General features: G+C 38.1%; 2 protein-coding genes across 2 annotated transcripts in view; both read right to left on the bottom strand.

The window, feature by feature from the left end:
- Positions 1-23,783, bottom strand: part of LOC134288002 (craniofacial development protein 2-like) — a 366,803-nt gene that overhangs the window by 102,575 nt on the left and 240,445 nt on the right. The gene's annotated exons all lie outside the window — the stretch shown is intronic.
- The window catches only part of LOC109424435 (cytoplasmic protein NCK1), a 45,769-nt gene continuing 36,688 nt past the window's right edge, over positions 14,703-23,783 (bottom strand). Inside the window, exon 6 of the mRNA XM_029859040.2 lies at positions 14,703-15,030. Within this exon, the coding sequence (XP_029714900.1) occupies positions 14,821-15,030 (210 nt within the window). The 3' untranslated portion in view covers positions 14,703-14,820. The remainder of the gene's footprint in view (positions 15,031-23,783) is intronic.

Consider the following 23,783-nt stretch of genomic DNA (forward strand, 5'->3'; position numbering starts at 1 on the left):
CAGGAGTTCTATCAGAGATAACGCCACTAGTTTCTACAGAGGTATAGGTGGTCCTTTAGGAATTAGTCCAGGAGTTCCTTCAGAGATTCTTCCAGGAGCTTTTGTCAGGTATTTGTGCAAAAGCCCCTGCAAAGAAATCCAATCAATACATTCTATAGAATTCCAATCAGGGATTTCTTCGTGGGTCTCTGCAGAAGTTCCTTCAGATATTCTTCCAGAAGAATTCAGGGGAGCCTACAGAATTTCTATCAAGGGTTCCTACATTTTCTGCAAGGATCCGTTCTGGAATTCTTTCAAGGATTTTTCCACGAATTCCAGAAGTTTCTTCAGGGATCTCTCCAGGATGTCCTTCACAGATTCTTCAAGGAGTTTCGAGGGATTAGACCAGGAGAGTTCAATCGCAGATTACTCCAGAAGATTCTTTAGAGATTTTTTCCAGGAATTGCACCTGGAAATCTTCCATAGATTTTTCCAAAGATTTCAGCAATGCCTCCAGAAATTACATCAAGGATTTCTCCTAATGTTTCTTCAGGATTTTCCTCCGGGGTCTCTTCTATGAGTGCTTTCAAGATTTCTTTAGAAATACATATAATCAAGCATACCCCTAGGATTTCCTTGATGGATCTCTCTTCCTACAAGTATTCCTCCAGGAATCCTACAGGATTTCTTTTCAGGCTTACGCCTGAATTTTTTCCGGGATTGCTCCTGGAAATCATTCGGTTGAGTCCCCTGCTCCTGGAAATTCTTCGGAATTCTTTCTAGGATTCGTCCCAAAAATCTTTCTGGAATTCCACTTGGATTTTTTGGGGATTCCTCCGGGAAATCCTTCCTCTTGGAATTTCTTCGATGAGTCCTTCTAGAAATCCTTCTGAAATTTCTCTTAGAAATCTTTTGGAGATTCTTCGGAATTCCTTCAAGGATTCCTCCTGGAAATCCTTCAGAAATTCCTCCTGGAAAACCTCCGGGAAATCCTCGTGGTAATGCTTCGGGGATTCCCCTTAGAAATCTTACAGGGATTTTCCTCCTAGAAATCTTTCGGAGATTCCTACTGGACAAATTTAGGGATTCCTCCTGGAGTTTCATCGAGGGTTTCTCTTGGAAACCCTTCAGGGAACTCTTCGGAGATTCCTCCGGAAAATCCTTCAGGAGTTTCGCTTGGAATTTCTTCTAAGATATCTTTTGGAATTCCTTCTAGGATTCCTCCTGAAATTACTCCTTAGAATTCTTCGAGGACTCCTCCTGGAAATCCTTCGGGAATTCATCCTGGAAATCCTGGGATTCCAGCTGGAAATTGTTTGGAATTCCATCTAGGATTCCTCCTGGCAATCCTTCTGGAATCCCTCCTGGAAATTCTTCGAAATTCCTTCTATTATTCCTTCTGGAAATCCTTCAGAGATTCCTCGTGGATTTATTCAGGAAATGATTTGGGGATCCCTTCTGAAAACGATTCGGTTGAATCCCTTCGGGAATTTACTCTGGAAATTCTTCGGATTTCTAGGATTCTAGGATTCCTCCTAGAAATCTTTCTGGAATACCTCCTTCGAGAATTTATCCTGGAAATTCTTCAGATTTCTAGGATTCTAGGATTCCTCCTGGAAATTTTTCTGGAATACCTCCTAGAAATCCTTCAAAATGCCTTCTGGTAATCCTTCGGGGATTCAACTTAGAAATCTTACGGAGATTACTCCTAGAAGTCCTTTGGAAACACCTCCTGGAAATCCTTCGGGGATTTCTTCTAGAAATTCTTCGCAATTCCTTCTAGGACTCCTCCAGGAAATCCTTCAGAAATTCCTCTTGGATTTCCTTCAAGGATTCCTCCTAGAAATCCATCTGAAATACCCCCTGGAAATCTTTCGGAGATTTTTCCTGGAAATCTTTTGGTTGTTCCTCCTGCAATTATTTCGGGGATACAACCAGGAAATTCTTCGGAGATTCCTCCTGGAAATCCTTCAGGAATTCCTTTTGGATTTCTTTCGAGGATTCCTGTTGGAAATCCATCTGAAATTCCTCTTATAAATCCTTCGGAGATTTCTCCTGGAAATTTGTTGGTTGTTTCTCCTGGAATTCCTTCGCGGATACCACCAGGAAATTCTTCGGAGATTCCTCCTGGAGATCTATAGGGAATTTATTTAGGAAAGAATTCAGAGAATCCTTCTGGAAATCATTCAGTTGAATCCCCTGCTCCTGGAAATCTTTCGGGAATCCATCCTGGAAATCCTTTGCGGATTCCTCTTAGAAATCCTACGAGGATTACTCCTAGAAATCTTTCATAGATTTCTCCGAGAAATCCTTCGGAGATTCCTCCTGGAAAACCTTCGAGGATTCCTCGTGGAGTTCCTTCGAGATTCCTTCGGAGATTCCTCCGGAAAATACTTCGGGAATCTCGCCTGTAATTTCTTCTAAGATTCTTCCTGGAATTCCTTCGGGAATTCCTCTTGGGAATCCTTCGGGGACTCCTCCAGGAAATCCTATTTATCATACTAGGTGCCCCTTCGCCTTTTATAGAGAATGCGTAAACCCCTTCCTTTTTCGCCATTTCTGTGAACAGTCCTGCATCCAGGAGATCCTTCAGAACCTCCCGGAGCTCCCTCGGGATATCTAAGTCTAAATTGTGAGACGTTGTTTTTAAATCTGATAGCATCTGGAGCTTCCAAGAAAACAAAACAAAAATGGTATCAAAATCAAGCGAAATATAATCGGCACACAGGTCTAGTTACAGCGACAAGTGCCCAAAACAAGTACACTGACCAAATGGTATAAGACCCTAGTTAGTCTGTGCAGCATTTGATGCTGTTTTGCTCTCTCCCACAGGAAATTTGACGTTTACTGTGTTCCCCGTTTTTACAATTTTACGAAGGAGTGCACAAGCTAGTTGTAAGGCTTGTGTGCAAGGTTGACGCGGGCTTGATAACTCAAGGTTTGTAAAAGTAAAGTGTCTCGAGTGTAACAAAGTGACGAATCCTTGCCAGTTTGACAGGTCTCTTGCTCGATTGGAACTATGGGGATGGCAGCAAATCAGCTGTTTTTATACGCGTCTACTTTTTATTTAGGGGAGGGGGTTGGGTTGTTTTGTGTTTGCTCTCAAAATCAATGATAAAATTGACGTAGTTCATTTAAATTAGACGTATTCACGTGAAAACTAGCATTTTGTCAAACTTTGAAGAGTAGATTAGTGATGCTCACAGAAGACAATTCGTACAGAAAATAATGGTACGGAAAATTTCATGACATTTTTCCCATGAAATTCTGTGACATTTTCCACCACTGGTACACGAACACGTGGGGCACACTGGACGACAAAGACTACACATTTAGGGGAGTCATCAGGCGAGTGTGTACCAGAAAGTTTGCAGAAAGTTTAAGCTTGAATGACCGCCCGTAGTTGCTGGATCAGCAACGCACAGGAAGTCATTAAGAAAGCTGCCTGAAACTAACACTAATAGGCATCTTTACCAGTGTGAGTATTAGTGGTATTCTATTTTCAGACGAGAATGGCAAACTACAGATTGCTGTTCAATGCTGTTCAAACTGGCCCATGGCAGACCGTATTTACCGCTGCGTATGCGCAAGATCTTCACATTGATGCATGAAAGGCCGTTTGGTAAGTGACTGTTAACCCTTTATAAGGCCGAGAGAACCAGGCACGGAATCCACTCGTTCTGCATTGGAATATAAAGTACATGTGGTGTAATGAACGAAAACGTTTTTGTTTTCAAAAAAATCGATGGTCGATTTTGTATGAAAAAAATTGGTCTAAATTTCAACTTTTTGTCAACAAAGTTTAAAATGTTGTTATTTTGTGATGCGTTAATCAATCATGCTGATTTTTTGACAGGTTATTGCCCAAATATTCATGAGTTGCTTGTGTGGATTTGAACTCGATTGGTCAATTATTTTGGAAGTTATGGCAATTTTAGTACATGTCCATTTATTATAGTACATTTTTCCAAAAGGCTGAGTTTCTAATAATAATGAAGCAATCAAGTTGAAATTTTGTCCACAAGTAGAAGGAACATAGGCCTTTTATTCCTCATCATTCGATTTTCAATTCGCTCACCATAAAAAAATTTCGAGCTTATAAACCTTCATGCACTCAAAAATGGATGTTTTTGGAGAGACATTTTGTTCTAAAAAAGCCTATTCATATTTGTTATGGCTCAAAAAAATCATGAGTGTTCACAAAGACCTAATGTGTCCATCAGTTAAAACAGAAGTTGTAAAAATTTTCTAAACGAACAGAAAAAAATATGTGTATAAAGTGGCAATATAGTTGCCACTGCCTTATAAAGGGTTAAAATTATCTACTGATGATAAACCTGAGACAAATATGATCATCTGATAATATAGTCGGGACGCAATACCACCGGTTTCCAGCACTTCTCCAGTATCTTAGCACATGGCTTTCGGTACGCTTTAGAAGCTTAGCAACAATACTACTTAAAATCCAATAAAAACGCATAAAAGCTATTCTTTTAATATTTTTTAATTCACAAATCGCTTTATCCGTCATAGGTCTATGTTCTTTTTTGTTTGTCTTTAGAAGCTCAATCGCTCTCTTTCGCTCGCATTGTCTTCCCTTCTCTTCATCTGCGTCGTGATTCTATTCCTAATTCATTCAATATGCTTCCCTACCTCCCACCAGCTACTAATTCCAGTTCAAATATGCCACAAAAATGAAAACCTTGCCGTTTTCGCGTCTGCTACTATTAATTCCGCCTACAAAAAACGAAACGGAAAAGTTCGCTCATTTTTATTTTTGTTCTTTTTCGAATCGATCCGATTTTCTTCAACAACACAATCACCTTCTGCGACCCTGGTTCCCAGGGGTGCCCCTAGACACAAATGATCCTTATTTTTTCTCCTATACAACCGAATGTTGACGAACGCATCTTTTTTTCTATGGCGCACACTGCTGCTTCGCTCCGTTGGACCTTATCCCCATGCGTATGATCACTTTTTGAAAGGATGTGTATGTTTGTGGTTATTATGCTTTCTTTTGTATCTGAGTACAGCTGCATATTGTATTTGAGTTATCCGTCCGAACTGAATGTACGAACGATTTTTGTTTGTCGGTGATTTGCTTCTCTTTTTGTATGTTGATGTATTTTATCGTTTATGTTTATGTGTATGCATGTTTTGTTGGGTTTTGTTAGCTTTTTTGTTAAATTACAATTGCTGCATTCTTTATTTGACTTTTACATGCTAATTACGATTTGGTATAGTTGGATGTATTTTCCTAATTTTTCTTTCATTTTAATATATTGTTTGTTTTATACGGCTAGGTCCATTGATTTGCCGTACGCTTATACGATTAAAATTCACTTTAAGTATGATATTCACAAGATAAAAATGGATTTACGGGTTTATTGACATTTGAACGATGTTATTCGAAGGAAAGCGATAAAAAAGAGTAAAAATTATGAATTTTGGATGTCCAAAAATGGCATGTGTTTTGTTTTGTGCAGTTTCTTTCGCTTGAACATGAACGTATATTTCAATGATGCAAATTATACATGTAAAATTGTTACAGCGAAAAATGGCGCAATTCATAGAATTCCAAAAATGCTTCTGTATTTCTGAAGCAAGGGATTTTCTTGGTAGCAATTGTACGACAATCAGAATTTCGTCAAAGAGTTCCCTATTCCAACCGAAATGTATATCGAACATTGTTTTTTTTGAGTTCGTTAACGGATCAACATGGCGAAAGCAAAATACTTGATTGTCACTCACTTTGTTTTACAGTATTCAACGACACTGTCACAACATACTTTGTTTCGAAAATGGTGAAATGGCGCCACAAATTCTTTAACATCGTACGGTACAGACGGCTGGCACAGTCAGGCACACGTCAGGTCACCGAAGCCCTCAGATAATGTATTATGACGGAAACCCTAGTTGTATGCGTGCTTCTGCGGGCCGCCGGTCATCCCAACTGACTCGGTCACCCCGACCGACGCGGTCACCATGATCGACGCGGTCATACGACCGCGCTGACATGAAGTCGCCACGCCAGAATGGTCACTGCAAGAAGCTCAACCTTCCCTGCGAATTCTACCGTTGCACGACCACGCCAGAATACCTAGGTATCCAACCTTCGCACTACCATTCTAGAGTACCATGGTGGAGTCCTTTAGATATCAGGTTCATGCGACTGGCACGATACAGGGTCGAAAGTGAAATCACCACCCAACCATACTATTAGTTAGTCCGACCTTTAGATCTAGCGCCGTATGACGGCTCCGGGAGATCATGGGAGAATGGTACCGGAATATAAGGCGTCGCGTGACCGAACGAGCTGAAAAGCTCTGCTATTTCTACCGTTGCACGACCACGCAAGAATACCCAGGAGCCCAACCAATAGATCTGCATGATTGTATCGGGAAGCACTGGGAATTTAACGCCCTTATGAATAAGTGGTCTTCAAATTCGTAACAGCGCTGAGAGTAAAGACGTCACATAACTATGTTAGTGAGCCCGAACTTCAGATATGGCGTCGTACGATCGCGTCAGATAGCCGTGGGATTTCTACAATCCTACCAGAACGCTCGGTTAGTCTAACTTGTAGATCTGACGTCGCACGAACGCGCAGAGAAACTCTGGAGTTTAAATCATACAATCGTGTCTGAATAGCTATTGGGTGACTGCACCAAAAAGTGCTGGTATTCAAGCGTTACATGTTCCGGAATGCATTACCGCTTCAGCTCCGGTCGCAAAATTGCTCTATAATGCCCAAGCTGTCAATCCGGAAACAAAGCAGTGTCAGGCGACTGCACTTAAAAGCATTGAGAGTACAACAACGTCATAGGACCCAGTCTGTAAAGTACTACGTAACTTTGAACAGATGATATATTCGATAAGCTCTGTCTTCAAGAGGCACTGTAATGCCGGTAACTTGTTAAGACCACCGGTCGCCTAGATGCTCTTATATCTCTACGCGAGGACTCACTTTCTAATTGGGCAATATCTGAAGAAACAGGATCGACGTTCACAGTATTGAACAATCTCATAATAAATTTGAAGGTTAGATTCCACATGACGTTTCCGTTGACATTTAAGCATGAGAGAGTGTCAAAACACCAAACACTAAGAGAAATGTTAGAGTGTTTTTCATCACTCAAATTCAGAACACCTTAGAAATGTTTGTAGTTACAAAACTATGTCGTACAATTGCATACCAACGAACACTTCGATAGACTAGGTAACAAGCTGGATGACAACATGAATTGAGGAACTCGAGTAGGGTAAGAGTACTTATCTCCTAAACCGTTCACTTCCGAACCTTAGAAAACATACACAATATTTATCAAAAATGGTATGCAAAACTTACTGATTAGCACCCTTACCCCAACAGTTTGATATAGGAATCGAGTAATGTATCAATGTGTGTGTGTGTTAAGGTGATTCAAGAAGTCGAATGTTACCACATTGCTTTCTGAAATGGATAATGAGTGTCCTCTAAAACATTAATCGGGATTTGATCCGAAGTGATCCGAAGAAGTGACCAATGTTTATTCAAATCAACTTCTTGAATCACCCCAATGCATATGGGCAACAACAAGCATGAATGAATGATGTGTGATGTACCTACATACATATATTTCGTTATTATTCAGGATGACAAATTGTTCTGGAATCAGCCTTATTGTGACTCGCCCTCTCACATTTCTCGTCTACTAACACAGCTATACTAGAGTAAAAATGCTGATGGATTATTTTTCGATTGAATTAGATTCACTGTTTCCTTCGTCGTTATCGTAGTGTACAAAAAAAGGCGTCCACAAAAAGTTCGCGCAAACCTGCTCGCCTGTTCGCGTTTCCTGTAATCCTGTGAGTTCACACTACCAATAATACCTATACACACATACATTCGTTATTAGAAAAAAAACGGCGGCGAGCGAGTTACATTCTCTATCCGATTAGTCGTACTCTACCACTTACACGTTGCATCCTAGATGTAACTCTTGTTTCATTGTGTTGATTAATGTCGTTCCACAATCATAGTATTGTGGGTACCACTCGTAGAAAGATTTTAGCGCCGATAAATTCATTCTTATTGTTTTCAGTATTTAATAACCGCTGCACTGCTGCACAGACACACACAAATACACGGTTCATGTTTGTGCTTGTTCCTCGGGAGTCTGTTTCATTTGGGGAGTCATAGATATAAGAAGCGATTGGTAAATGCTGCGAAATAATATGTCTCTATTTAGGACAAATTTCAATCGGTATAAACTCTGGAAGGAGCTCTGTGCTAAATAAAGGGAAAGGTTTTAATAGAAAGCCCAGAAGGAATACCAGGCGAGACCCCAGGAGTAACTATTGCAAAACTAGAGTAGAACATCGGAAGATATTCCTAGAAAAACTTTGGAATATAGATTTTAGCAGAGATCCCTTGCGGGATTCTTTCGGATTTTTCCGAAATTCCTCTTGAAAATCACCCAAGATTCCACCCTGAAGTCCGATCGACCTATCTCCCGGAATTTCTTCCAGAGGATTTCCCGATGTAGCTCCCGAATTCTCTTGTGGGATTTCTCCCGGATTTTTATGATTTCTTGAAGAAATTTGTTTTCCTAGAGTTTCTTCTGGGATAATTTCTAGAGATTCTAGAAGAGTTTCTGAAGTACACCGTGTTGTTTTTGCTACCTCCCTACTCTTCATAAATATTGATTTCTACTGCACTCACATAGCTAAAAAATGAATCGATTGTGCACAACAAGTGCGTGAACATAAATAAAATTTCTAGTCCACAGTTCATAGAAGAATTTAAGATTTACATCTGTCTGTGTAACAGCAGAAAAAATATGAATGGTTCCACTTCCGTAGCGTGTTTCTCTCGGATTTCCTTTTGGGATTTCTACAGGAATTCCTACTGATATTTCTTATGAAGTTCCACCAGGGATTCCTTGCAGACGTTTACCGAGATTTCCATCGGAGTTCTTTCAAAGATTTCTCACAATGATCCTCTTGGGATTTGGTTTTACATTAGAGGGTTTCCGGGATTTCTCCTACAGCTTCTCTGAGCATCTCTACCGGAGTTTGTCTCGCGACTTTTCTAGGAGTCCCTCTTTGGATTTCCAGATTAGCTTTGCTCGGGATTTCTCTTGAAGTTCTCGTAAGATTTTGGTAAATTCTTCCGAAATCTCTTACGGAACCCCTTGCAGGAGTTTACCGAAAGTTCTTCGGAGTTTCACCGGATATTTCCTGCAATTTCTCCCCGGATACCTCCTAGGACAATCCAGTAAATGCTAGAGAATAATTAGTAGATTCCTCCGTTAATTTTGTTAAGTTTAGAGGAATTACAGTAGAAAACTGAGTAGAAATACCAGGATAAATCTCGGATTCAATCCTGGTGGAATCCGGCGAGGAACTCTGTGATAGTTCTAGAGAAAAGTTTTAAGAAAAATGCTTTCCGAAATTTCTCCTACAGTTTGTCCGTGCATCTCTACCGGAGTTTTTCTCGCGACTCCTTCAGAAGCTTCTCGGATTTCTCTTGAAATTCCTCGTAAGATTTCGGTGAAATTCTTCCGAAATCGTTTACGGAACCCCCTCCAGGAGTTTACCGGAACTTCTCCCGGAGTTCCAACGGATGTTTCCTGCATTTTTTCCCCGGATACGTCCTAGGGCAATTTCAGTAAATTCTTGAGAAGAATTAGAAGATTCCTCCATTGACTTCGTTAAGTTTAAAGAAATTACACTGCGAAGAAAACTGAATAGAAATACCAGGATAAATCTCGGATTCAATCCTGGTGGAATCCCGCGAGGAACTCTGTGATAATTCGAGGGAAAAGCTCTAAGGAAAATAGTTTGCGAAATTTCTCCTACAGTTTCTCCGAGCATCTCTCCCGGAGTTTGTCTCGCGACTCCTTCAGAAGTTTCTTCTTGCATTTTTCGAATAGCTCCGCTCAGGATTTCTCTTGAAATTCCTCGTAAGATTTCGGTAAAATTCTTCCGAGATATTTAACGGAACCCCCTCCAGGAGTTTAACGGAACTTCTCCCGGAGTTCCAATGAATGTTTCCTGCAATTTCCTCCTAGGACAATCTCAATAAATGCTAGAGAAGAATTAGAAGATTCCTCAGTTGACTTTGATAAGTTTAGAGAAATTACAGTAGATAACTGAATAGAAATATCAGGATAAATCTCGGATTCAATCCTGGTGGAATCCCGCGAGGAACTCTGTGATAATTCTAGGGAAAAGCTCTAAGAAAAATACTTTCCGAAATTTCTCCTACAGTTTCTCCGAGCATCTCTACCGGAGTTTGTCTCGCAACTCCTTGAGAACTTTCTCTTTGCATTCCTCGAATAGCCCCACTCGGAATTCTCCTGATGTTCCTCGAAATATTTCGGTAAAATTCTTCCGAGATATCTAACGGAACCCCCTCCAGGAGTTTAACGGAAGAAATATCGAGTGGAATTTCAGAAGAATTCGTCAGAAAATAGCTATAAGACGTACCTGGAAAACTTTTGAGTTTTTTGTCAGGAGAGAACGATACGAAAATTTCGAGAGGAATTCTGGTAGCAATTCCAAAAAAAACTTCTTGAAATTTCGGGGGCAACCCCGGGAGAAAATCTCGAGGAACTCCGAGAGAAATCTCAGAAAATTCTCTGGACAAAATACCTGGAGAAACTCAAGAAAAAATCCGGGTGAAACTTACACATAAGTTTCTAAGAAATTACGTGAGCATCTCCTACATGTGTTGTAGAAATCCGAAGACGAACTCTTGAAGGATCCAGCAAAAAAAACGGGAGGAACTATCAGAAAGCAATCCCGGAAATCTCTGTGAGAAGCTCTGCAAAAAACTCCTAAAATATCTCGGAAGGAGCACCGATAGAAATCCCACGAGAAATTCTGAGAATGGTTATGGATATTCCCTGGATGAAATCCCGACAAAAATCCTGGAAGAACCTGGTGGGAACTCTTAGAGATGAACTCAAAGATGAACTTCAGGAGAAATACCCTTCCATGTGCAGCATAATTGTCCTATGTTCTATGGGAATCCCTATTAACATGGGACAACTATGGTGCACACGGCAGTACCATGACGAACTTCTGCAGATGTCTCGGGAGAAACTCCTGCAAAAATCCTGAGGGAACCTCGGAGAAAAAAGATTCTGAAACAGACTCTGGAAGAAATCCCACGAAAAAATTTGGGAGTATTTTATTCCGGGAAGATCTCTTGAGAAATCTCGAAAGAAACGCTGGAAGAAAACTTAAGCACAGAAAACCTTCAAGAAAGATTTAGCAAATAAACTTAGGGAGCATTAGCTTTCCTGAACTTTTAGGCTGTGAAACTTAAAAAGGTAAACGTCAAATACACTGGCCTATATTTTTTTAAATGATTCATTAGAATCAACCTTACCAAGAATGTTTAGGATACAAAATGCCACCCGTGAATCATTTAGGACAAATTGTATCACCATCAATTGAAACAGACTTTCATAGAAGAAAAAATGAAAAGTTCAATTAAAAAAGTTGTGTACAGCCACGCTTTCCATTCAAATAGCACTGTACCTTGGAATCTTTTCGAGGTTATGGTAGAATCTACAATGCTGCCACCTAAGACGTTTTCATTTGAAATGATTGAAGTAACAATAAGTAGACCAAACATGTAGAAACGCTGAGAAATGAACAAATTATAAGTCTTTCTTATTTTAGAAAAAAACATCTACATACAATTTTTGAAAAAAAAAAACACTAAAACAAACAAAAACAGAATATAATTTCGATTCGCAATGTGATGCTTTGATTCGGTGGTAAAAACGGCTCAGTTTATCCAAAGATCAGACCGCAGTAAAATGCAACTAACTAGGAAAGTTTCACCGATTTCGGTACATGTTTAAAAAAAATTTGGTTCGGCTAATAAAATTTTCTAAAAATACAAAATTTTGGAAACATGATAAAACTCTACACCGAAAACAGAGTTTCGGTGAAATTGTTTGCCGAACTTAAGCAGTCGTAGAAATGATGAAACCATGAAACAATCGAAGAATAGAACAAAAAAAATCATAATTCATTTACTAATAGGATTGACTAATAAAATTTCCCGCAAGGATTTGAATGCGAAAGCGACAAATAGAGCATCGGGAACAACATGCTAAAATGCATTATTTAGGTAGTTAAAACAATAGTGGGATGCGTAAACTTTGCAAATGCTCTGGCCGGATTATGACTTTTGCTGGATTTATCTCCATTATATACGGGTGGTGGTTACTCTGCATAGTTGTAGTGTGTGTGTTTTGCATCTATTATATTCTTTCACGTGTACCATTTTATATCGCTGCTATAGGTAGTTATCAATATTTGGAAGCTGCACCTTTATGTTTGTAGTCGAAATGTTTTTTTTTAGATATAATTTCAGTTTCTTTTCTTTGTTAGCATCTGCTTAGGTAATGAATTTAAGACAAGGATTTCTGCCATTCTGCGTATAACACATACTTTTTTCAGATAGGATATTATTCGGGATTAGCTGGGGTTTTAGTAGCATAATGCTTAAATGCATATACTAAGAATGGGACTACCCTGTTTGGCATAATATGGTGTTTGGCATTAAGACTTCCAGGCGCATTTCTAACAGACAGGTATTCTCTGGACTTCTGGAAGAATACTGCGATGTATGCCTGGAAGAAAATCCTTTCAAAAAGCAACCTTCCGATGGTGATCTGGCAGAATTATGGACAGGAAGATTTTTTAGAGGGACACTTGGAGGACTCCCTGGGAAATCTTCTGAAAACGTTTTGTTGGAATTCGTAGCATTATTAATGGAAGTATTTCTGAACCAATCACTAGTCGAATTGATAGTACAATGGATTAAATTGTTTGGCATATGGGATGGTCATTTGGCATAACTGAAATGCGTCCTTCTTTTTATACCCAATGTCCAACTGCCTTTCAGACAAACGGCTTCTTGCGAACCAGACTTAGACCATATAACAAACCATTCTCGAACAACTCCTAATGATGTATAGTCGCGTATAGTCCTAATGATGTATTGTTTCGCTTTGTTTCAGTCGATTTTTTTTATAAAGCGACAATCCGACACATACTTTTTATGGAATTGCAGGAAAAAAATAATTTAATTTAGTAGAGTTTTCATAAAATCCTCAATGAAAATGAGGATAATTTTAGTCAAGAAGTTTTATGCCCAGACTATAACATATTCATGAAAGCAATACTCTACCAATCAAAATGCACGGAATTGTTGGAAGAAGTAGGATTGTGTAAGTAGGATTTTCATGAATTTCTCGAATACTATTTAGTTGTGTTTCTGGGGTCAATTTAAATTATAAAGTAGGGTAAATGTACCAATAGTGGTGCTATTAGTAGCTCCATGTAGTAAAATAATTGAATAAAATCAATAATACCACAAAATTAAAAGTCTGAAAGCGTTAATCGGTAGTATTCCACTTGAATTTGCTAGGAAAAATGTAAAAACCATTATTTATTTCAGTTTTTGCAATTAAATCACTTGCACCAACTATAGGTACACGGTTCCTATTATGGAGGTAAAATTTAACATTGGTTCCTATAGTGGCGCAACCCATTGAATTCTTATGGGACCCACCACTATAGGAACACTACCACCACTATAGGTGCGAGGGAGCAAAAAAAAATAAGGAAAATAATTGTTTAAAATAGGTTTTTCGGCAAATCATGAACACAAAACTGAATTAATGTTATCAATTAGGTATGATGCATTTATTAAAAATGTCATTTGCAGGCTTTTTGATCGAAATAGGGCTAAATTGCCACTACCACCACTATTGGCACTACCTCCACTAAGGGAGCTTTTACCCTATAATATAAACAGTTTATTTTTTTGTTTTGAATCCACAATGCGAAGACTATTATGTATTCTTAAGTGAAATAGCCCATTAGAAAAAAATATTCTTTGATTGCCGCCAGATTTTTCTGAGAATTTCAAAAATTCTAATTTTTTGATAATTTGGGGTTTCTTAAGTTTTGCAAATAGAGAACTTTCCGATTAATTTGCTAAGCAATGTGTTCGTAATAATTCCAAGCGTAATAAATGGGATCATTCTTTGGACGAATCACTAATAGAAATTGTGATGAAATACCTCGGGCAGTTCCTATTTTTTGTATTTTTTGTAATTCTATCAAAACTTGATTTCAGGAGATTTATGTGACGACGATCAAAAATAAGTTCTACATAGCATGGAAGTAGGATTTCTAGGTATTCTTCCAGAACTATAGTGAAGAAATTTTTAAACCTGATAGTGCAATCCATGAAAGTAATACAGAACTTCGTTGTAGAAACTCTGGTTACAATTGTAGAATATCAATCAGGAATTTCCGCAGGTTCTCCCTATATTGCCAACCAAACGACTGGATACCAAACACCATGCGATCAACCGGGCAGACCCACCAAGAATGGTGCTTTCGCACCGCTTCACCTAGAATACTCACATCCATTCGATTTCATGTCACTAGATTCTGATTATGCTCCTCGAGTATATTAATTTCCTTTGCCTCCCCTTTACACTATTAGTAGTCAGTTTTTGTCTCTATTCGTGATCTTTTTTACGCTTTTTTTTTGTATTTTAGGGGTACTATTCTCGTTCGAGATTTTGATAAATAAATAATTATAATAATTATCAATATAAGATGTTTATGAAATATCATTTCAAAAGAGGTTTCAATTACTTTGCTGTATCTTATATTACGTCCCTCTATTTTCAACTTAGCTTGTCTATACGTGTATGGGGGGTGTTGCCTTTTGTCTTTCGACATAAACTAATTATTAAAAAACGCGCACGCTTACCTGACTACCAACAAACGCGACGACGACGACCCAGAGCCGCCTTAGGTCCCGTTTGCCTTGGGAAGTGGCCGTACCAGATACAGCTTCTCGCCCTGCTTGTTGGTGTAGATAGGTGCTCTTTGGTAGTGGTCCACTAGCTGATCTAGTGTGTGGAATTTCCGCTGTCCGATGCAGTACATGTTGCCTTCCACGTGCACGCGGAAGTGCTTGTTGCGTCCGGGCGCTTTCAGCGACACTGAGTAATCTCCGAGCTGGAAAGGTGGAAACAAAAAATGCGAGGTTAATAAATTATTAATTTCCCATTTTTTTTTTTATTTTATCGACTCAAACGTTATCTGGCTTGGTGATCTAGTGGCTATCGCTTCTGATCCCTATGCATAAGGTCCTGGGTTCAATCCATGGCCATCCCTGTCTTCCTACTTTGTATCTTTCTACATTTATTTTCACCTTCCTCTCTACGTATATATGTAACTCATGTAAATATATTCATATGTACATAGCCATCGCTGGAACAAAGACGGGTTGAAAAAGTCGTTTCCCTTCCTTACAAACTTTCATAATATAGTGTCTATCAGATAACGCCTACGAGTTAAGCAATCAAGCGAGCTGTGCCGCACATCTTCAGAATAATAAAACACACAATCCTTATGCCTGGCATCCACGCACCAATGTATGAAACCTCTGCCAACCATATTCCACAAATAGGTACTCCGACATCCGCATGAATTTGTGTGCAGGCGCAATGGTGTATTCTAGAGATGGTCGGGTTTCAGATTTGACAGACCCGAACCCGACCCGTACTCGAACAATTTTCAATTTCAAAACCCGAACCCCACCCGAACCCGAGAATTTTTTGTTTCGTCAAACCCGGACCAGACCCGAACCCGAAAAATTCTCGTTGATCAAACCCGAACCCGACCCGAACCCGAGAAATTATTTGTCAAAAAACCCGAGTTAACCCTCTAATACCCAATCCCGCCTTTAGACGGAGTATAGTTTGAGCATTTTTGTAATTTTTGTTTCGTGGAAAATCATTTTTTTTATATTTTTGACTGGTATTTAGGACTGTTCTGTATATCTCAAAATGGTTTTTGGTGTATTTTAAAGCGTAGGGTAGGTAATCAAAAGTTGAACCAAATTGCGGCTTTCCGAAGTAGCGCAAATTTTGAGTGGTTTTTTCTCCCACATGGAAATAATTTACTACGGCAAAATCTTGTGTACATGAAAGCCATGGGTATAAGCTTTCTGTTAAGTGGTAAAAAGTTTGTATTTGCACCGAATTTCATTGAAAAATTCGATTATTCGTCAACTATGATTATAATCTTAATTTGAACCATCGTAATCATAATTTGAACCAATTTTAATCTTACTTTGAACTACTGGTGGCAGCAGCTCGAGCATCTCCCACAACAGCCAATTTCGTGCTGAACAATAAAAAAAGCACATGGATTTGCTAATTCCCATTACTATTTTTCATTGGGCAGTGGTATTTCAACTAAGAATGTTCTAAACTCTTCAAAAACTTGGAAACTAAATTTGGAATTTATCTTCCCTCAAGAGTAAACAAAACAACCACTAGCGCAGTCTGCAGGCCAATACTGGAAGCTCGCCCCCGTTTACTAGTTCAAATTAAGATTACAAATGGTTCAACTTAAGATAACATTCTCCAAGAAAGAATTACTTATATTTGATAATATTATGACAAATAATGCGGAATATTATTCGGTGGGTCGATTCTACGATAAATAAGCTTTCATTTGACGTGTTCACATATTGCGTGTGATACAATGCATGAGCTGTACGAGTGCACCGAAAATTTGCTTTCTCTGGGGGGAAATAGGTGAAATCACAGTGATATTTAAATTGCCTGTTTTCCATGACAAAAACGCTTTTTCAATGCTTTTAAAGTCCATGTTATCAGGTTATATTACGAAAAGCTATGCAACATCTATTTCGGAACAATATTTGCCTAAAAAGTACGTCGTTTTAATGAATTTCGAAATGGTTCAAATTAAGATTACAATTTGACTAGTTCAAAGTTTGATTTCTTACCCTATTTACATTTTTTAAAAATCATTGAAAAATTGATGTTTTAGTCACCTTTTAGAAGTCATTGTTTATTTTGTTTAAGGGAATCGAATACACTCTAAATTTATTTTCTTTAAAATTACACGGAAAATAAAATTTTCTGTGAAAAAAAAATTAAAATAATGATATTTTAACAATAATCATAAAATCTCAAAATGTTTTCATCTCAAAAAGTTCGTTCCCCAAATTGGCTTCCAGGAAAAATATAAAAGTGTGGGGATGTTCAAAAATAAAAATTAGAAAAATCAAAAACTGAAATTCACGAAATCGAGAATTAAAAAGATTCATCTTCCAAAACATGTTTAAATCGATTTCAGATGACGAAAAATGATATTTAGATCAAAATAAAAAATTTGGGTACACTCATTGCACAATTATGGGTCACTCAAGGAACAACCATTTCATAATATGAATCGTTTTTAATACAAAAATAACACTTTCATTATTTTTATTTTATATTCTCATCATTGAAACCCCTCTTTATTGTTTTAAATAAAAATCTGCTTGTAAAATTCACTTTAGGCGGTGTAAATTACTAAAATGTTGGTGAATAATGAAAACCACTATAATGGGTCAAAATTGGCTGTGTAACAATTATGGGTCAATTTGTTGCCTATTATGGGTCACTTAAGAGAAATCGGCTCGAAAATAATGTTTTGTCTATTTTTTCAATGAATGATCACTTCGATAGATCAACTATAGTAGAAACTAAAACTGGCCTCAAACCTCTTAACGAAGCGTGTTTTCACGATTTGGAATCAATTTTTCAAAATTGGGTCAAAATCTCCAACACAACCACCGATAAACGCCTAAATGTATGCAATGCCCATGTACGCAGAACTGTCAATATTATGCTGCACAAAAAATGACCCATAATTGTGTGATTTTCGGTGTTCCTTGGCACAATAATGAGTCACTTAAATTTTGCCAGAAACAAGCTTTAATTGGCTGCAGTCACATGAATTTCTACATTTAGAACGTTAATTATACCTTTGTTCTGGTGACGATACCATTTCGCACATGAAAATCACTGAAGCTCGCTTTTACAGAGCTAACGAAAGCAGCGCACGCACTGTCCGATATTCACAATCGAAGCGTTACTTTGACAGCTAGTTTTGCGCCGAACAAAAAAATATTGAAAATATGTATGTTTTGATGTATAAGCAGTGTACGATACGTATAGTGACACAAAACAAAACAACTTATGTGCGAAAAATAATAATAGCTAACAAAAGCTTGCAATTAATTAGTATTTATCTATTAAAGTGTAAAGTGACTAATAATTGTGTGTGACCCATAATTGCGCAATGAGTGTATTAGAGGGTTAAAAAATAATTGATTAATAATCGGATATAACAAATGAAGCATTTTTCTAAATACTGATTTATCAGCACTAGTACCAAACCCGACTTGAATCCAGTGTTGGTAAACTCACACTCAAAGTACACTCATGAACCGCTCCTGCGTGAACAAACTCGCGCGCGATTCTGAATCATTTTCTCACACGCGAGATTTTCATGCAAAATCTCGCTCTCATGAGTCAAGCGCCGAAATCTCGTTTGCTTGTAAAACGATTCCAAATAAATTTAAACAACATTCTTTGTTGATGTATGCAAGATTTGGTCTTGTTCTGTCATACAATCCTAAAAACTTCGTTGTAAATAATAAGACCACCTAGAAATTAAGGAATGAGTAAAATAACGAGTCAACTCATTCATGATTTTTTCGGCAGTGAGTTTGGCGAGTCAAGAATCGCGCGTGAATCAACTCAACCATGAGATTTGAGAATTTGAGTTTTTACCAACACTGCTTGAACCCGACGTCATTCAGACCCGACCCGATCCGTACCCAAATATTTTGAAATTGTTTAAACCCGGACCCGATCCGAACCCGAACCCGACGGGTACGGGTCGGGTTCGGGCCTGGCAAATTTTGAAAAACTCGACCATCTCTAGTATATTCCAACTGATGTGGATACAAATGATTGCAATTATCACTTCCTTCCCCTTCCTCACATGGATCTGCAACCTGACGTAGCAGGCGACATTGTCGCCTAAAACTTAAAGATCACCAACGCTCACACACTGAAGATGCCTGGTGGTCCCCGGCTTGGTTCCTTGTATGAGTGTAGCTGGTCTGGCGATACAGGAGTACCATCTACGGGCGGTCAGTCAAACTCAAGCGCCATATGGCACAACGGAACCGAGTTCATGGTGTTTGCTTATTGTTAGTTTTGAAAACTCGCGGTTTGGTCGAGGTTGGGAGGAACAAGGAGGGAAGGATATTAAATTTTTGGTTGCAATCAACCTTTCGTGCATGCTACCAGATAAACACATATAAAATGTTCATTGGCAGAGGAAACTCTCAGCAATAACTGTGGAAGTGCTCACTAAGCTAAGAAGCAAATTTTGTCCTAGTGGAGACGTTACGCCAAGGAGATGAAGAGAGGCAATCATGATTAAGTATATGCAAAGCGCTAATAAATTGGAGATGAACTACTAGTAAACAGTCATAAAGTTTGAACATGAACTTCGACTAACTAAGTTCTCACACATACAGGGGATAGACAAAATGATCAGGACAGGCAAAATTTTCACTTTTCAAAAAATGTTCAACTAGCTGTAACTCTTCGAAAAATTAAATATTCTCAAATTTTTACTGTAAGTTCATCAACTAGTTGTGTATCAGTGGTTCAAATTTGGGGAAGATCGGGCTATTCTCCACGAAGTTATAAAGATTCTTGGAAAAGGTAAAATTATCCGATAGCCAACTTTGAGCTGTTATACCGTGGAGGGCCCATATTCTGCGCACCTAAGACTTTTTCAATTTCAATCAGCTGTAACAAAACCCAAATCAAACCGATTTGGCTGAATTTTTGACTGCACATAGTTATTAGCTTTGTAAATAAGGGAAAAATATAATTCGCATACAAAACAATCAATTTATATGTAAAATAATGAAAATTCTACAGTGTGTCTTTGTTCCTAATTCTGCGCACCCTTTTTTGGAATGTTCCTTATTCTGCGCACTAATGTTCCTAATTCTGCGCACATGGGAAAACTCTGAAAAGATAACTTATTGTAATGAGAACATGATTCAAAGATGAAATTCAATTGAATTCTTCATTTTCAACTTTTATACGACATTACGACCATATTGGGACTTTGCATGTCCCCAACATTGATACTACCTACTTTGAGCACTAAGCAAAGGGAATTTCAATCATAATACACAAAAGGATTTTGTAGCATTAGCATTATAGAATAGTACTACGTAACGCTTTTTAGTTATCCGCATATGCACATATTAGTGCAATTTACTTTAATTTCTAAAGGTAATATAAACTTTTCCGTCATGACAAGGTGGCACAATCTTTGTTTGCAAACTGAGACTTCTTTCTTGTCTAACTCCAGCGTTTCCACTGTTTAAGAAAATTCCATGTAAACTCACATCAAAGATCGCATTTGACGAATGCTTGCATGAATACATAAAATTTCCCCCGAGGTTGATAGCAAATGTTTAAAACAAGTGGTTAGTCCGGTCGAACTATCAGATCAAAAATGGAAGAATCGTAAATTAGTCTTCGAAGTTTATAAACTAACTTGTTGAGACGTAATTACATTCACTGGATTGCTAGAAACATAGAATATCCTAGTTATAACTATGTTGGCATTTATATGGTGTTTGTTTATTAATTATATGTTAAAAACTTAGTGTTGAAATGTCTGCGCAGAATTAGGACCACTATTTAATACCGGTTCCTAATTCTGCGCACCTAAGAACAAGAAAATTAAGAAAAGAAGAAGAAAACTCAATTGTTTTTTGCCGATTCTGATTCCTCGAAGACAGCTGTACAGGATGCGCATGGAAAAGTAGACATTCTCTTCATTATTTATGTCGCAAAATGCTTCAGCTCATGAGGCAACTTTTTAGCAGCTTCGCTAACGGACACAGATTTCAGGCAATTTCCAGCACTTGCAACATCATTTTATTTTTTTACAAAATATTGGTCGTTGATTTGAAAAATTTTTCTTCACAAACTTTTTCATTACTATTGAAACAATATTCAAAAAATATATTTGAAGCTAATATTGAACTAGCGTCCCTGATTTTGTGGTATATTCGAGAAAGTGCGCCGAATTAGGGACTGCGCAGAATTAGGACCGGTCACGGTATCTCCAGATTCAATGAACCGAATGCAATGAAATTCTGACCATTTATGACTTATATAATGAGCTACGAAAAACCGTTGACTTAACTTGAAATTTTCAACAAAATTCATTGCATTCGATTCATTGAATCCGGAGATATAACAGCTCAAAGTTGGCTATCGGATAATTTTACCTTTTCCAAGAATCTTCATAACTTCGTGGTTTCTTCAGACATTGCAACTCCGGATTGGCGATCCATAGACTTACTCACTAGGCTAACTGGAGACCCCATCAATAACGCTACCGGCAAAAATACTTTGGGAGACCTACGCACCCGAAAAAAAACAGTGGATCACAGATGATACCTGGGGCCTGTAGCATAATGAAAATTTTACTAATAATATTAGTCTTGTAGCTTGTAACTTGTAATTTTTTGTTAAATAAAAATACTACAAGTACAAGTTACAAGTCCAATACTACAAGTCGGTTGGACTAATATTATTAGTTGAATTTACAAGTGTATGTTGCATAAACAAACTACAAGTATAGAATATTAGCTATGACTTGTACTTTTGATTACAAGTCTCAAAGGTCTTGTAAAATAATTTACAAGTTAGATTTAAAGTATTGCAGAAGTCATACTTAGTTTTGAATGTATCGATTTGCCATTTTGATGAACTCAAAAGATATTATTTATCTAACATGGCAACCTTCATTCCAGTTTTCGACGATTAAATTTGGCAATATGTATTCGAAACTCATTGAAGAGAAAATTGCGTTGATGTACACTGGGACTACTACGAAATGCCGAATCACGAAAGGCCGAATCACAAAAGGCCGAAAGCACGAAAGGCCGAAGGTAACGAAAGGTCGAATGTAACAAAAGACCGAATGTAACGAAAGGCCGAATGTAACAAAAGGCCGAATTACAGAAGTAGTCATTCTATTTCTTAACCCTTTCCTTTCCTTTTCATAGCAAGAAAAAAATATTTAAACAAATAAATATTGTTCAAAATAAAATCATTTTCCTCAAATCTGTTTGGAAGTTGTCTACACTGTTGTCCACAAATGTGACATGTATAGTGATATTTATTTATACAGAACATGGCATAATATGGTTATAACGGCAGCACATAATGATATGAAGGACAAATAGCTGACTGAACAACTACGTTTGCTATACATCGGAGAAACGCTTGCTGTCCGCACTCGCTAACGCTCGTCGGACTTAAAAAAAGATAACAACTTCTGTTCGCATTATACCTAGCATACTATTGGAATTACTGTTTTCCTTGAATTCGAATCGATGCAAATCCGGTGCATCGGATATTGGATACTTCGGCGGCCTTCTGCCGCCTCAGTTCCTCAATCCTCCGGCAACGCATCGATTTACATTTGTGTGCATTTTACGTTGGAGTAGGACTACTAAAAATATCAAATTTGAGGTTATAATATACTTAAACAACCCTTGTATAAATTCTTTTAATAGATAGAGCATTTAACTTAACGGAAACCGAGGTCATATGCATCTTTCATAATTCGGCCTTTTGTTATATTCGGCCTTTCGTTACATTCGGCCTTTCGTTACATTCGGCCTTTTGTTACATTCGGCCTTTCGTTACCTTCAGCCTTTCGTGATTCGGCCTTTTGTGCTTTCGGCCTTATGTGGTAGCTACACTGGTTTCGGCCTTTCGTGGTTCGGCCCTTCGTGATTCGGCCTTTTGTGTTAATCCCGTTTTATCCGATCCCATCTAGAGTCCCTATAATTAGAGTCTGGCGGACTGTCACTTTCGACTGGAGCCAATCGAGCATGACGTCATAGTGTCCTCACCGGTAAAAGCTACACCGTGACGTCATGCTTGATTGTCTCCGATCGAAAGTGACAGTTCGCCAGACTCTAACTAGACCGACTCTAATCCCATCGGGTCGTTGCTGAGTGAGACAAGGATGTATACTATCACCGCTAAACTGACGCTTGCTCTGACATCTTTTGCTGGCGGTAATAGGCAATATGAATTATTAGAGGGCTACGGGGAGGAATCACCGCGCCCGCCACCCCGAATTCACATCGACGGTGATGAAATCGAGGCGGTTGAAGAATTCGTGTACTTGGGCTCACTGGTGACCGACGACAACGACACCAGCAGAGAAATTCAGAGGCACATTGTGGCAGGAAATCGTGCCTACTTTGGACTCCGCAGAACTCTACGATCGAATAAAGTTCGCCGTAACACGAAGTTAACCCTTTCTTTCCCATGGTAGCACAGGTGATCCACTACTTTGCACTGTTCATACAAATACAGGATAATTTAGAAAATTTCCATTTTTTCATCAGATGTTTGTATATGTTTAATGAACTATTATGCAAAGTTTGGTCAAAATTTCTCTGCTCGTTTATGTTCTAGAGCTTAATGATTTAGCGAAAGTCGGTATTTTTTCGATTTTAATTCAAACAGTATTCAAAAATTCAATATTCCGAAACCTGAACATTTTTCTCAACGGAAAAAAATACTAACATGCCCTATAGTATGTATATTAGCACAATAAAATATTGTTTTACAAACAAGTTGTCAATAAAACACTAATTTTATGAACAAACATGTGGATCATCAGTGATCCATTGGGAACATTTTTATACTTTCTGATCTAACCTGTTCCTTGTTAGCATGTTTGTTTACATCCAAGAAATTTGCCATTGTTAATAGTGTTTCATGTAAAAATGTCATTATTTCATATAATATTATCTATTTATCGCCGGCAATATG

Source organism: Aedes albopictus, chromosome 2 (genome assembly GCF_035046485.1).
Source record: "Aedes albopictus strain Foshan chromosome 2, AalbF5, whole genome shotgun sequence".
In the NCBI taxonomy this organism is placed as follows: domain Eukaryota; kingdom Metazoa; phylum Arthropoda; class Insecta; order Diptera; family Culicidae; genus Aedes; species Aedes albopictus.